A 14,918-nucleotide genomic window follows, 5' to 3' on the forward strand; every position below is an offset into this window, starting at 1 on the left:
GCACTTCCATCTATCCAACAAATCTGTCTAATCCACTTGCACTTCCATTTGACCAACAACTCTGTCTTACCCACTTGCACTTTCATCTATCCAACAACTCTGTCTAACCCATTTGCACTTCCATCTATCCAACAACTCTGTCTAATCCACTTGCACTTCCATTTGACAAACAACTCTGTCTAACCCACTTGCACTTCCATTTGACCAACAACTCTGTCTAACCCACTTGCACTTCAATCTATCCAACAACTCTGTCTAACCCACCCACACTTCCATCTATCTAACAACTCTGTCTAACCCATTTGCACTTCCATCTATCCAACAACTCTGTCTAACCCACTTGCACTTCAATTAAACCAACAACTGCCTAACCCACTTGCACTTCCATCTATCCAACAACTATGTCTAACCCACTTGCACTTCCATCTATCCAACAACTCTGTCTAACCCATTTGCACTTCCATCTATCCAACAACTCTGTCTAATCCACTTGCACTTCCATTTGACCAACAACTCTCTCTAACCCACTTCCACTCCCGTCTATCCAACAACTGTGTCTAACCCACCCGCACTTTCATCTATCTAACAACTCTGTCTAACCCACTTGCACTTCCATCTATCCAACAACTCTGTCTAACCCATTTGCACTTCAATTTAACCAACAACTGCCTAACCCACCCGCACTTCCATCTATCCAACAACTCTGTCTAACCCACTTGCACTTCCATCTATCTAACAACTCTGTCTAACCCATTTGCACTTCCATCTATCCAACAACTCTGTCTAATCCACTTGCACTTCCATTTGACCAACAACTGTCTAACCCACTTCCACTCCCGTCTATCCAACAACTCTGTCCAACCCACCCGCACTTCCATCTATCTAACAACTCTGTCTAACCCATTTGCACTTCCATCTATCCAACAACTCTGTCTAATCCGCTTGCACTTCCATTTGACCAACAACTCTGTCTAACTCACTTCCACTCTCATCTATCCATCAACTCTGTCTAACCCACCCGCACTTCCATCTATCTAACAACTCTGTCTAACCCACTTGCACTTCCATCTATCCAACAACTCTGTCTAATCCACTTGCACTTCCATCTATCCAACAACTCTGTCTAACCCACTTGCACTTCCATCTGTCCAACAACTCTGTCTAACCCACTTGTACTTCCATCTATCCAACAACTCTGTCTAACCCACCCGCACTTCCATCTATCCAACACCTCTGTCTAACCCACTTGCACTTCCATCTATCCAACAACTCTGTCTAATCCACTTGCACTTCCATTTGACCAACAACTCTGTCTTACCCACTTGCACTTTCATCTATCCAACAACCCTGTCTAACCCACCCGCACTTCCATCTATCCAACAACTCTGTCTAATCCACTTGCACTTCCATTTGACCAACAACTCTGTCTAACCCACTTCCACTTTCATCTATCCAACAACTCTGTCTAACCCATTTGTACTTCCATCTATCCAACAAATCTGTCTAATCCACTTGCACTTCCATTTGACCAACAACTCTGTCTTACCCACTTGCACTTTCATCTATCCAACAACTCTGTCTAACCCATTTGCACTTCCATCTATCCAACAACTCTGTCTAATCCACTTGCACTTCCATTTGACCAACAACTCTGTCTAACCCACTTGCACTTCCATTTGACTAACAACTCTGTCTAACCCACTTCCACTCCCGTCTATCCAACAACTCTGTCTAACCCACCCACACTTCCATCTATCTAACAACTCTGTCTAACCCATTTGCACTTCCATCTATCCAACAACTCTGTCTAACCCACTTGCACTTCAATTTAACCAACAATTGCCTAACCCACTTGCACTTCCATCTATCCAACAACTCTGTCTAACCCACTTGCACTTCCATCTATCCAACAACTCTGTCTAATCCACTTGCACTTCCATTTGACCAACAACTCTGTCTAACCCACATGCACTTCCATCTATCCAACAACTCTGTCTAACCCACTTGCACTTCAATCTATCCAACAACTATGTCTAACCCACTTGCACTTCCATCTATCCAACACCTCTGTCTTACCCACTTGCACTTCCATTTGACCAACAAGTCTGTCTAACCCACTCGCACTTTCATCTATCCAACAACCCTGTCTAACCCACCCGCACTTCCATCTATCCAACAACTCTGTCTAACCCATTTGCACTTCCATCTATCCAACAACTCTGTCTAACCCACTTGCACTTCCATTTGACCAACAACTCTGTCTAACCCACTTCCACTCCCGTCTATCCAACAACTCTGTCTAACCCACCTGCACTTCTATCTACCTAACAACTCTGTCTAACCCATTTGCACTTCCATCTATCCAACAACTCTGTCTAACCCACTTGCACTTTCATTTGACCAACAACTGTGTCTTACCCACTTGCACTTTCATCTATCCAACAACCCTGTCTAACCCACCCGCACTTCCATCTATCCAACAACTCTGTCTAATCCACTTGCACTTCCATTTGACCAACAACTCTGTCTAACCCACTTCCACTTTCATCTATCCAACAACTCTGTCTAACCCATTTGCACTTCCATCTATCCAACAAATCTGTCTAATCCACTTGCACTTCCATTTGACCAACAACTCTGTCTTACCCACTTGCACTTTCATCTATCCAACAACTCTGTCTAACCCACTTGCACTTCCATCTATCCAACAACTCTGTCTAATCCACTTGCACTTCCATTTGACCAACAACTCTGTCTAACCCACTTGCACTTCCATTTGACCAACAACTCTGTCTAACCCACTTCCACTCCCGTCTATCCAACAACTCTGTCTAACCCACCCACACTTCCATCTATCTAACAACTCTGTCTAACCCATTTGCACTTCCATCTATCCAACAACTCTGTCTAACCCACTTGCACTTCAATTTAACCAACAACTGCCTAACCCACTTGCACTTCCATCTATCCAACAACTCCGTCTAACCCACTTGCACTTCCATCTATCCAACAACTCTGTCTAACCCACTCGCACTTCCATCTATCCAACAACTCTGTCTAATCCACTTGCACTTCCATTTGACCAACAACTCTCTCTAACCCACTTCCACTCCCGTCTATCCAACAACTCTGTCTAACCCACCCGCACTTTCATCTATCTAACAACTCTGTCTAACCCATTTGCACTTCCATCTATCCAACAACTCTGTCTAACCCATTTGCACTTCAATTTAACCAACAACTGCCTAACCCACCCGCACTTCCATCTATCCAACAACTCTGTCTAACCCACCCGCACTTCCATCTATCTAACAACTCTGTCTAACCCATTTGCACTTCCATCTATCCAACAACTCTGTCTAATCCACTTGCACTTCCATCTGACCAACAACTCTGTCTAACCCACTTCCACTCCCGTCTATCCAACAACTCTGTCCAACCCACCCGCACTTCCATCTATCTAACAACTCTGTCTAACCCATTTGCACTTCCATCTATCCAACAACTCTGTCTAATCTGCTTGCACTTCCATCTATCCAACAACTCTGTCTAACTCACTTCCACTCTCGTCTATCCATCAACTCTGTCTAACCCACCCGCACTTCCATCTATCTAACAACTCTGTCTAACCCATTTGCACTTCCATCTATCCAACAACTCTGTCTAATCCACTTGCACTTCCATTTGACCAACAACTCTGTCTAACTCACTTCCACTCTCGTCTATCCATCAACTCTGTCTAACCCACCCGCACTTCCATCTATCTAACAACTCTGTCTAACCCACTTGCACTTCCATCTATCCAACAACTCTGTCTAATCCACTTGCACTTCCATCTATCCAACAACTCTGTCTAACCCACTTGCACTTCCATCTATCCAACAACTCTGTCTAACCCACTTGCACTTCCATCTATCCAACAACTGTCTAACCCACCCGCACTTCCATCTATCCAACAACTCTGTCTAACCCATTTGCACTTCCATCTATCCAACAACTCTGTCTAATCCACTTGCACTTCCATTTGACCAACAACTCTGTCTAACCCACATGCACTTCCATCTATCCAACAACTCTGTCTAACCCACTTGCACTTCAATCTATCCAACAACTATGTCTAACCCACTTGCACTTCCATCTATCCAACACCTGTCTTACCCACTTGCACTTCCATTTGACCAACAAGTCTGTCTAACCCACTCGCACTTTCATCTATCCAACAACCCTGTCTAACCCACCCGCACTTCCATTTGACCAACAACTCTGTCTAACCCACTTGCACTTCCATTTGACCAACAACTCTGTCTAACCCACTTGCAACTCCGCCCAACCTATATTCCCTCCTGTAATACCCACCTTAACTTTCATCTAACCCACCTGTGCTTCCATCTATTAAACCCATTTGTAGTTCCACCCAACCCATTTGTCCTTCTGTCTTATATATCATAACTTCCATCTTTGCGCCTCCACCCAACCCATTTGCCCTTTTCTGATCCATCTTAACTTCAATCAAATCCATTTGCACTTCTCTCTAGCCCACTTAAATACACCTCTGCTCAATCTATTCACCCTTCCGTTTGACCCATCTTAACTGTCATCTAACCCACTTGCAATTCCATCTGACCTTCCAGAGTTCTAATATCAACTCTCTGTAACATTCATGTACACACCATTAAACTCAGTTACGTCCTTTCTCCAACCCACCTGCATCCACATCCTGCAGGCAGGGTGTAATGACTCCGTCAATGAGAGCTCGCGGGAACTGCTTGGACACCTTAGCCAGGACAGAACACAACGATCGTGGGACAGTCGTTATCGTTACCTTTACCTGAAACATATCATGGGTGGGGTGGGGGGGTGGGGGGGTTATAACTGTAAAAATTCCACCTTATACTGCTGCCTCACTAGATCACGTGGAAATGACCACCACTTAATCTGGGCACCAAACAAAAAAATTACCTAAAACTGCTGATTTTAAAGTGTTTGATATGATACCCATAGAAAATGGCTATTCACTGTTGCCAAACACCCATACTCCTTACAGTGCATGCGTCGCTCTCTGCCTTCGCTTTGCTTCACTGCCACCACTAGAAAATTTTGTACAGAAATCTTGAGCACTGCCAAGGTCACTGGGGTCATGGCGATGAGGCAGGAAGTGATGTCAGAAAACACAAACACTCTGTTTCAATCTTTGCCTCAATTTATACTTGATAAAGATCAATTTTCTTTATCTAAAGTATACACAACATGATTTTAACCAACACTTGAAACAATCTTATTGCTGAACGTTGACTAAATAGTTCCACGCAAGGACACTAGCAGTAAAGTTAAACCAAAACAAGCCTAAGTGTGTCACACAGGCTCAAAAGATCAGGCTTCTCCATTGGTGGCAGTGATATAAAGGGAGTGATGCATCCCCTGTATGGCATATGCTAAACACCCTACTTACTCAGCTATCACTGTAAAAATAGTCTTGTTTATTTATTTACATGTCTCTGACACTTTATAAATGCCATAATGAATAACTTTTTTCACATGTGGCATAAAGGTGGTCTTCTATGAAGGTTAGCATGCGCGACTGTCGTTGACCACTTACTGTCATCAAAGCCCCACATACAGTGAGTGCAGGGAAATCTACAAATTTAATCCCCAAGGCCGGGTTTGAACCTGCACCTCAAGAGTCCTGACAACGTTTTGAAAGTATTGAGGCGAGACCAATGTTATTTACATCCATCTGGGCACATAGCAATTTAGCAACTTGACATACATAACCCTGCAAGTTCCCCTTTGGTTCATGCATGTACCTTTGGGCTTACCTTTGGCAAAACAGCAGCTGTTAAAAACTCCACACAGTTGCTATGGCTCAGTTCTTCACCAAGACTACATAAATGATCACAAGAAATCATCATGGCAACCTCGCTGAGAGTATCCAACTGTAGTTCATCACAAACTTCCTTCATCTGTTGGAAAAAGTAAAATTTCTGCAAACATCTAAATATTATTAAACTAGAGCTATTAAACTGTTGAGATCTGGTGAACAGTGAAAGGGCATACAGAAATGAACACTGATGATACAGTAGATTCAATGTGTCTCTTTATTACCTTCATATCCACTCAGGAAGTACTATTTATAGGTCAGTGCTAAAGACATAGCAAAAGTTTACTACTTATTAATTCACCTTTACTAGTATTCCGTTTCTTTTATATACGGACAACAAATAATAAAATATTTTTTTGTGATTGTTGTTTTAGCAAATCCACACGCACCATGTCAAACATGCCTGTTTCCTTTTGGGATCCAACATGGGGATTTTACTAACACGTACTTACAACACTGAACGGTTCAAGATTGCCGTCATTTTTCTCCCCATTTTCATATCTATCTCAGTACTGATCTTTTCAGTTCATAAATCTGCCAATTTGCAGAAATTGCTATACCTGGTTGATATTAATGTCTTATGACTATATAACCATTTTCACTGTAATTAAAGGGAGACTATCAAATCCAATTCCATTCCCTACGAATAGACATAACAGTACAAATATATTTTCACACCTTTTAAGAACATTTTACTGTAATTTACGACAACTTTGATCTGCGGTGCTTGCAGATGCTAAACATGTGTCTGCCTGCCTGGCTCAGACAGGCCTCCTCAGCCAGAGCAAGTGAGAGTGACCTCCCATGCCTCAACCACCATACTGAATCTCCTCATGTGGTACACATACATGTAGTTGGTGCGAAAATCCAAATGGAGATACACAGAACAGGGAGTTTTTATATCAGTACCATGAGACAATGAGTGTCACAGTGAAGAGTTTATTTCCTCGAAGGAGAGAAATGAGAACTAGGTCAATGACCCTTCTAGACCATGTGCAAAAACCGTCAAGCCGGAAGCGAAACCACCCTTCTGAACCCTCCTAAAAACTGTTTTACAGTTTCACACCTTAAAATTAAACAAAGCTAACTTCAAATATAGGACAGCTTTCAAACTTCTATTCCCTATACAAATATCTACATTTCTCTGCACCCATTTTTCTGTAATACTCAAATTTTTGGATCTACATTCAGGGGAGGCACCACAATCGAGTGGTAAAGTTTACAGTAGTATATATATGTTCGCCGCCCCCAACTTTCCACTAAATTGACTCTAAGGCCAGATTTCAAAAAAGTTCATGAGCGACAAAACTAGTTTTTATCTTTCCAAGATAGCATTACAGACTATATATACCACAGAAGTTACCGAGATTTCATCATGCAAATTTTCAAAAACTGCCATATTGGAGGCATGTACAGCACATTTTTAAATATTTAAACTATATTTGAAACAATGAAGGGAGAAATGGGCAAGTTTTACATGAACCTCAACACAAACAGCCCAAGGAATAAACAAGGCTGTGTGAATACAATTTGAATGGTGGACTCATGATGACATACCTGAGGCATGGTACAGGATAAGAACAGTTTGATCTCCTCAGGTACCGCCACTTCACCAGTTACTGATCCCCACATATCTTTTAATCTCCCAACCATGGCCTGCAAACAGATACATGTACAAGAAAAGTTCTGATGTCTTATACAAGACATATACATCAGTGATGCTATTTACAGGCATCTCAAACTATCCAAAAATCCTTTCACAACCTGGGAAAAGCTATCACTGTACGGTATAGTGCCATGTCGGCAGTTTCTTATGTAAACAGTTAAATGGTCAAGGAGAGAATGTGTGGATTTACCCAGTCGTCAGCTGAGAGAGGGGAGGACACTTGTGAGAGGGAAAAATCCCCAGAGATGTTGAGAGGGCTACCTGGAACTGAGGTAAGAAAAAAACAGCTTAAAGTGCAGTGCTACAAATATGAACAGTTTATACAAAGAAAAAAATTACTGTTTGTAACACTGAAACATCTCGGCATCACCACAAAACCTGCGAGTTTCACTTGTGCGCTTTACTTGCATGTTTAGTGTAGCAAAAATTATTTACCCCCAAAAGTTCCCAATACATAAAATGAATATTATGCCAATTGTCCAGCATCAGTAAAAACAAACATTTGTGAACTATTGCCCACTATCATTTTGAGCTCTCTCAAAGTCAACAAGAGAACAAAAACAGCCAAAATTTTGTTGAAAATGAGAAAGAAGACCCCAAACCTGAAGTTGGTATGCAACTTTCATATGCCAATGAAACCTGTCATACACCAAGTTTCAATACAATGAACCATCATAAAAAAAAAAACTATTTTGTGACAGACTGATGAACTGACAGTTAAGAGGTAAGTCTATAGTCTCCTTCAGTAGTGGTTGCAAATTAATAAGAAATAAATTAATTTGGGATACAAACTGAAGATGCAGTTTATTGTGCACATCTCGAAAATGTTTACTAAAAATCTATGAGGTCCATAAGCCTACAAAAAGCTTAAGGTTACAAAAAAAAAATTCTCAGTGAAAGACCAAACATACATTCAGCATTTAAAAACTTTAAAACATCGTTTTTTTGATATTGTTTTCTACTTCGAGAAAATGTTATGTTAAGCATTTTGCACAGTACAACATATAATACTTACAGTGCTGTGAGGCTTCTAGCTTTAACCTCTTAACAGCCGGAGCTTCTGGTCTGTCTATGTTTGCTACATGTAATTCTTTAGGCATCTCTTGTTGAGATTCCGTCATGTCATCTTCGTCTTCTATATCAGGGGAAGTAACCCTAGCAGGGGAGGTAACCATGACAGGGGAAGTAACATCTTCCTTGCCATCTCCTGCGACAAACCACCACCATACAACTAAGTATTGCAGTGACTATTCTAAAAAATTGACAGATTTCAAAACTAGAATTATTTCTTCTCTTCATTCCTTTAATAGATGAAAAATTTTATGTTGTCAATATATGTTGTCAATCTTGTAATTGTCAACCAAAACAAAACACGCAGGAGCATTTTTTACATTTATTTACATGTATGTATTTATTTGCTTCTTGTTTAATGTATGCTCAAGAAGTTTTCTCTTATACCCTGGCGGTCAGTTTTATTTAATTTATTTATTTGATTGTTGCTACATCATACTTAAGCATAGTTCATTTGTATGAGTGCCTCCAGCATTATGGTGAGAGGAAAGGGGCAGAGCCCTGGGGAAGGTTTTGTGCAACATATAATTTTAAAGCCTGTAGAAAGTATTGTAGGCACTGCATACATGTTGACTGGGGAGTATCTATGAATATCAATATGTAATTCAATCTATACCATAGAAAATGTACATGTACGTCCATACCATGCCTGCTTTCCAGGAAGTTGTAATTCTGCTGCCATGGTAATGAGTAGGAAGAATCCTGGATATCTTTACACAGACTCTTGAAGGCATTTCTGTTCTCTTCATTGCTGAATGAATACCTAAATGGCTCAGATCGGTTCAGACTGTCACCGTCAAAGCCTCCATCCTCCTGCCTGCTCTGGAGGGTTTTCATCAGACTCCATCTCAGATGTTTTAGCCACTGATCACTAGTGTCCACCACAGAGATTTTTTCCAGAAATATTTTGAGATGACTAGCTGGAACAGTGTCCACATACTGATGAAGAAATGTCAGAAAATTCTTCTGTGTCCCAACAGGTAACACTGTGAATCGGCACTCGCTGGAAAGACATCAAGTCATCAGTTTGATTTGTAAGGCATCATTATTTGTGTAAACCTGGTTAAGTGTTTCACGCTGCCATTCTCATTCTCCACCCTCTGCAGAGGTCATGCATTTTAGACCAATCAACGTCAGACTTAGGCCACTGCAGTTAACGTTTATATCTCAAAGCTGTGTATGTAAGACGTTATGTCTCATTGTTGCACGATGTACATAACGGAATGTTAAAGTCTACTGTACATGTATTATGATGTCATACCACAGAACATAGATTGGAATGTCATGAAGCAAATGTTTCCTTTTCCATGCCACAATGTCCAGGTGTAAAATATCAACAATGTAAAAAAAAAATGATATCTAAAAACTGTGTGAAATAACACTTTTATCACTGAAGGAATATCAGATAGTTCAATGTTATATAAATCATAAAACATAAACAGCATGAAATGATATTACTCCAGGAGGTAAATGTGCTGGCCGGTGTGTTGTGTGACACACTCAATGCTGTTTGAAAGGCCATCTCTATTTGATATGTATATTTGTACAGTCAGCAACTATAAGCTGGGTAGAATCGAAGTCTAACATATTTATGCCTAAACGTAGTCTGTAAAGTGAGGGTGTTATATATGTACATACTAATCAACTCTATCGTCAGTCTGTTCCCCCCCACTACAAGGCTCAAAATGGGGGCCTACGAATGATGAAAAGCAGGCCGAAAATTTGCCGTAGCAGGCCAACTTAAAATGGGCCCCAAAAAAAAAAAAAATCAACAAATAAAATTGCAAGCCAAACATGGGATGTCAATGTTTGGACAGCTAGAAGTTCTGCTTTCTAATTTATGGCAGCGTGATAAAGTTACAACAGGTTTACTATTCACCGAATACGTAGAAAACGTTGTTCACGGCCATTGCAAACCACAGAGAGATGTTACAAGAGATAATTCTGTGCTGAAAGCCACTTAAAAACAAAATTATCTCCCTTCGCTTGTATGCACTTGTATTACAGCATGTACTTCTGTTTTGGCATCAACTAAAAGCGAAACCAATGTTGACTTCTTGTTGGATTGAAGATATTTTGAACTAGTTAAAAGCAGAAAATTTGATAAAGTCTGAGTTGAATTTAAGGCCACTGTCAGAAAACATGGATAACGAGACAGTTGTGCAGACGATACATGATAGCCGCACGCCTTGTCTGAAACCTTTGGATTTGAGTCTTCTTGTTCAACGGACTGGAAAAATTGCTCTTTCTATTTTTATTCCATGATGATTGATGAAACCATCACTAAACTTGTCATTTAGAGCTGCATGGTCCTGTTTGGTTGATGTCCATGTTTTTTGGCACGCTGTTCCAAAATCTTAGTAGACCCGGCGAGTGAGAGGGAAATATTTCTGTGGATTGCAACAACGTTTCGACTCGGATTGGATTTATACTTGCAGAATTGATAATAAAGGTTCTATTCTCACCTGTTTTAGACTGAATTTTTGACTTTATGACTGGAAAAAAGATGCAGGCCAAAGGAGATGTTCTAATTCCTCGTGTATCTTAACTAAGATTGCTTACAAGGCTACCAAACAGCTCACCTGTAGAAAGCTTCTCCCAATACATAAATCATACTGAAATCATGAATTTGGTCATTTACGGTAATTAATATGCACACAGAGCATCCGTGATGGAACACCTCCCTCATGCCATTGTGCTTTATGCCCATGTAAAACTGCAGCACAATACATGCAGTGTTTGTGAGATATCACCCCAATCATTTTGTTTAATTTCATTTTATTTAACTTCAATACACAATACACTGTCAAGTATTTGGATATTTAAAGTATTTAATATGCACACACCGAATTAACAACGCAATATCCCCCTCGTGTTTGTTGTGCGCGACATGTGTGCAAGTCCTGAGCCCAATACATGCAGTACTTGACACCACACCTAACATTCTGTTTAACATCATTCCATTCCCTGTTAATGCATGTTGTCGCCAACACCCAGGGTACGACATAAGCTATGCAAGCACTCTATACAGACAAGCTAAAAGTGATGGAAATGGAACAGATTGTTTTGTGTCATACATGTAACTGTGATAGAGGTTCAAAACTCAGCACATCACATACTGGTAATTAAACTCCATGCAACGTGTCTATCACAGATATCACATACCATTTTAAACTTTAATAGCCAGGTTAACATCAAAACCATCATAGAGGTTATACTACTTACAATTTCAGGTTTCCATTTTCTGTCAAGACTGGTTCAGCAGCAGTCAGCCCTTCCAAAACATCAGACCATGGTGGAGCTTGGCCGTACTGTGACGTGAACACATCGTCATACCACACCTGAGCTCTGGTCAGGCCATCAGAGGGGTGCCTCAGTGACTGGAAAAGCTCCCTCCATCTGCCTGGGATTCTCTTCACAATGACCTGTTCATGGTCAGCACCCACATGCATAGACTCCATGGTCATGGAAAATGAACCATCAACAAAGCAAGCACAATGGTTTTGGTTAGTCACCTCACACCTGGAAGATACATGTTATTAATAAATATATTATAACTAATAATTAACCAAGGTCTCAAGTACGAGGCCACAATGCATAGCCTTTGGTTGTAATAATAAGGGGGACGGTACTTCGCATTACCAAGGAGTGTCTCACCTCTAATGGTGATGAGTGTAGGGCATGGGTCATCTGACATCGTGTTGCCCAATTTCTTTAAAATGGTGTATCTCACGGCCTCTTAAGAATTCCAGATTAAAAATGCCAATGCCCCTTCAGGTCTGCACGGACCTCTCCTCTGAAGCAACTCTGGTTATGTTCCTTGTTGTCTTATAATGCCATAGTTTAGAATTTTTCACTCGTATGACAGCTGTCGGGTTTATGGATGAAGGAAAACGGAATGGCCAGACTACACCACAGACTTTCGACAGGTACCTACTAGCATAGATGACTGTATGCCATCTTAATTTACAGTTGGATAATTTATGCATGTGGGTGGGGTGCATAACAGAATGGGTAGTTGGTGAATATATCCTGGTCTGTTTTAATGAAGTGAGACGTTCTGGCTAGGCAATCACATACTGACACAGTAGGAAAAATAAAACATTGTTGTATCCTTGGCCAGGTCATTACTTGCATAGTCCAGTCATAGTCTGGTGTCTTATACATAGTATGAGACACCAAATGGCCCCAAAGATGGCCCCAAAGATGGCCCCAAGCCAACGTCAGAGCGCACTCTATTTAAAAAGCTGATGCAGTTACAGTGGAAATTTGTCATGAAGTTCGAGACAAAAATTACCCTTCAAATACGTCAAGGCCTTGTTCTTTACTTTTTTGTCTGTCAATTTATCACAAGCACAACGGGATCGGCTATTTATTGATATTGGTCTTTGGTAATGCTGAAAGCCACCTGCTCTACTAACAGCCTCGGCATATTTGGCAAGAGCAGGTAACTGCATCAGTTTTTGAAATGGAGCGCGCTCTGAGGTTGGTTTCGGGGTCATCCTTAATCGAACAAAATTTTTCCCACACCTACAAGTTAAAATGTCAGAGCAATCTCGGGTTATGTAGATGGAGAATTTTAAATCTGAGGATGTTATTGTGTGACAGAATGTAACTCTCAGTATCGACCATTACGAACAGAGAGTTACATACCGCAACTGGTCAATTCATTGCTTGCTTTGTTGTTGTAGTTTACCGCCTGTGAGATCTGCTATCGCAACAGCAGTATTATGTATATCTGCATGAATCTGCTGAAGTGCCGCTGCATTATCACTTACTCACTGTTCACGTCCACGCTCTAATCAGATATGAGTGTGGAGGAGTAGGAGGTAAATGTTGATCATAACAATGCGATTCCTTTCGTTTTCGGGAAATGACAGGGTAACCATATAGTGAGCGCACAACAAAGGGAGCTAAATCTTCGAAGGGCAATGAAAACCAAAAAAGTGAAGGAAACCACCATGTTATCTCCCATATGATGGAATCGCATCCCTGTTATAAAAGCGATGGGGAGAAGGATAAACCCATGTGCTTTAATAGTGGTTTTACCTGAAAAACTTTTGTTTTAATTTACAAGTTTGTTTACTTTCTCTCTACCTAATCTGTTTTAAGATTAGATAGGCCTGCCCGTGAGCGCTAACTTTTCCCGGTAATTCCCCATATACATGTATATAGCATCAGGGCAGAACAAGAAAGGCGGTGGATTAACCATGTATGTTAGATATGATATTGTCTTGCTCTATCAGTAGTCCCTACGCCCGGTTTTCCTCCCACCATAATGCTGGCTTACGTCATAAAAGTGAAATATTCATGAGTATTCAAATAAATAAATCAGTAGTCCAGCTTGAGGGCACCTTGGCTCCGATTTGTCTCTACAGTTCGTGGACTGTGGTGACTTTAGAATCCTATTGGAACGATGGTATGGTCATTTAGGCCTATAGGACTACAGGACGACACTGCTGTCTCTAGTATACTCCAAAAATTAATATGTTAATTTTAACAGAAGTCTGTTGTCTGAGTGATGTCAGGATGTATTCTGCTAATACAGCACATTATTCTGTTCAGTATAACACACATTCTACTAATTCAACATAAAGATTCTAGTGGACAAACAGAATATTATGTTGAAAACGACAGAATATTGTGTTATAATAACAGAATACAATTTAGCATCAATCGAACAACAGATTTTTTGTTAAAATGAACAGATTAATTTCTTAATTGTATTTCTTATTGATATTACAGATATTTTACATCGACAGACATGATATATCGTTTCATCATTTCTCCCAAGATGATGAGTTTTTGTCCTTACTATCAAGGCGTTCTTGAAGGTTGTTATCATTCGACTAAGGGTTACTTCCAGTGTTTTGGTATCCAAAACAAACTGATTATATTGGCCACACTTAAAATGTACCAATCAGTTGATAAGGAAATAGCATCGTAAAGACAGAAATAAACTTTTTGAAGGCTGGTAAGAAAATCTTCTTTCATAATAAATTCACTGAATGCAACACCATTATAGACACCTGGAAAATGGTGAATGAATTCTTAAATAGAAGAAAGAAATCTACTGACCTACATGTAGGTCTGCGTTCTATAATTAACGATCAGGAAATAACTGATGACCGCCCAATATTCCTGTAAAATTTATTATTGATTTCTATTGCTCAATAGCATATACTTTATCTGATAAGATTCATCGGACAAGTTCAACGTTTAGTGTCTGTCTTTAAGGCAACTTTGACAATAATTTGGAATTCAATATATGTAGCCTACTTCTTTCTTAATATCCGTCATATA

The 14,918-nt window shown here is 40.3% G+C and overlaps 1 protein-coding gene across 1 annotated transcript in view; it reads right to left on the reverse strand.

Annotated features, from left to right (window-relative positions):
- The window catches only part of LOC135468385 (uncharacterized), a 36,133-nt gene extending 22,628 nt beyond the window's left edge, over nt 1–13,505 (reverse strand). Inside the window, exons 1-8 of the mRNA XM_064746618.1 lie at nt 13,394–13,505; nt 11,841–12,137; nt 9,260–9,618; nt 8,560–8,751; nt 7,735–7,811; nt 7,436–7,534; nt 5,817–5,960; nt 4,705–4,828 (exon numbers count right to left, since the gene is read on the reverse strand). Coding sequence (XP_064602688.1) covers nt 4,705–4,828; nt 5,817–5,960; nt 7,436–7,534; nt 7,735–7,811; nt 8,560–8,751; nt 9,260–9,618; nt 11,841–12,082 — 1,237 coding nt within the window. The 5' untranslated portion in view covers nt 12,083–12,137; nt 13,394–13,505. The remainder of the gene's footprint in view (nt 1–4,704; nt 4,829–5,816; nt 5,961–7,435; nt 7,535–7,734; nt 7,812–8,559; nt 8,752–9,259; nt 9,619–11,840; nt 12,138–13,393) is intronic.
- Nucleotides 13,506–14,918: the final 1,413 nt, after the last annotated feature.

This window comes from Liolophura sinensis, chromosome 6 (genome assembly GCF_032854445.1).
Source record: "Liolophura sinensis isolate JHLJ2023 chromosome 6, CUHK_Ljap_v2, whole genome shotgun sequence".
NCBI classification, from domain to species: domain Eukaryota; kingdom Metazoa; phylum Mollusca; class Polyplacophora; order Chitonida; family Chitonidae; genus Liolophura; species Liolophura sinensis.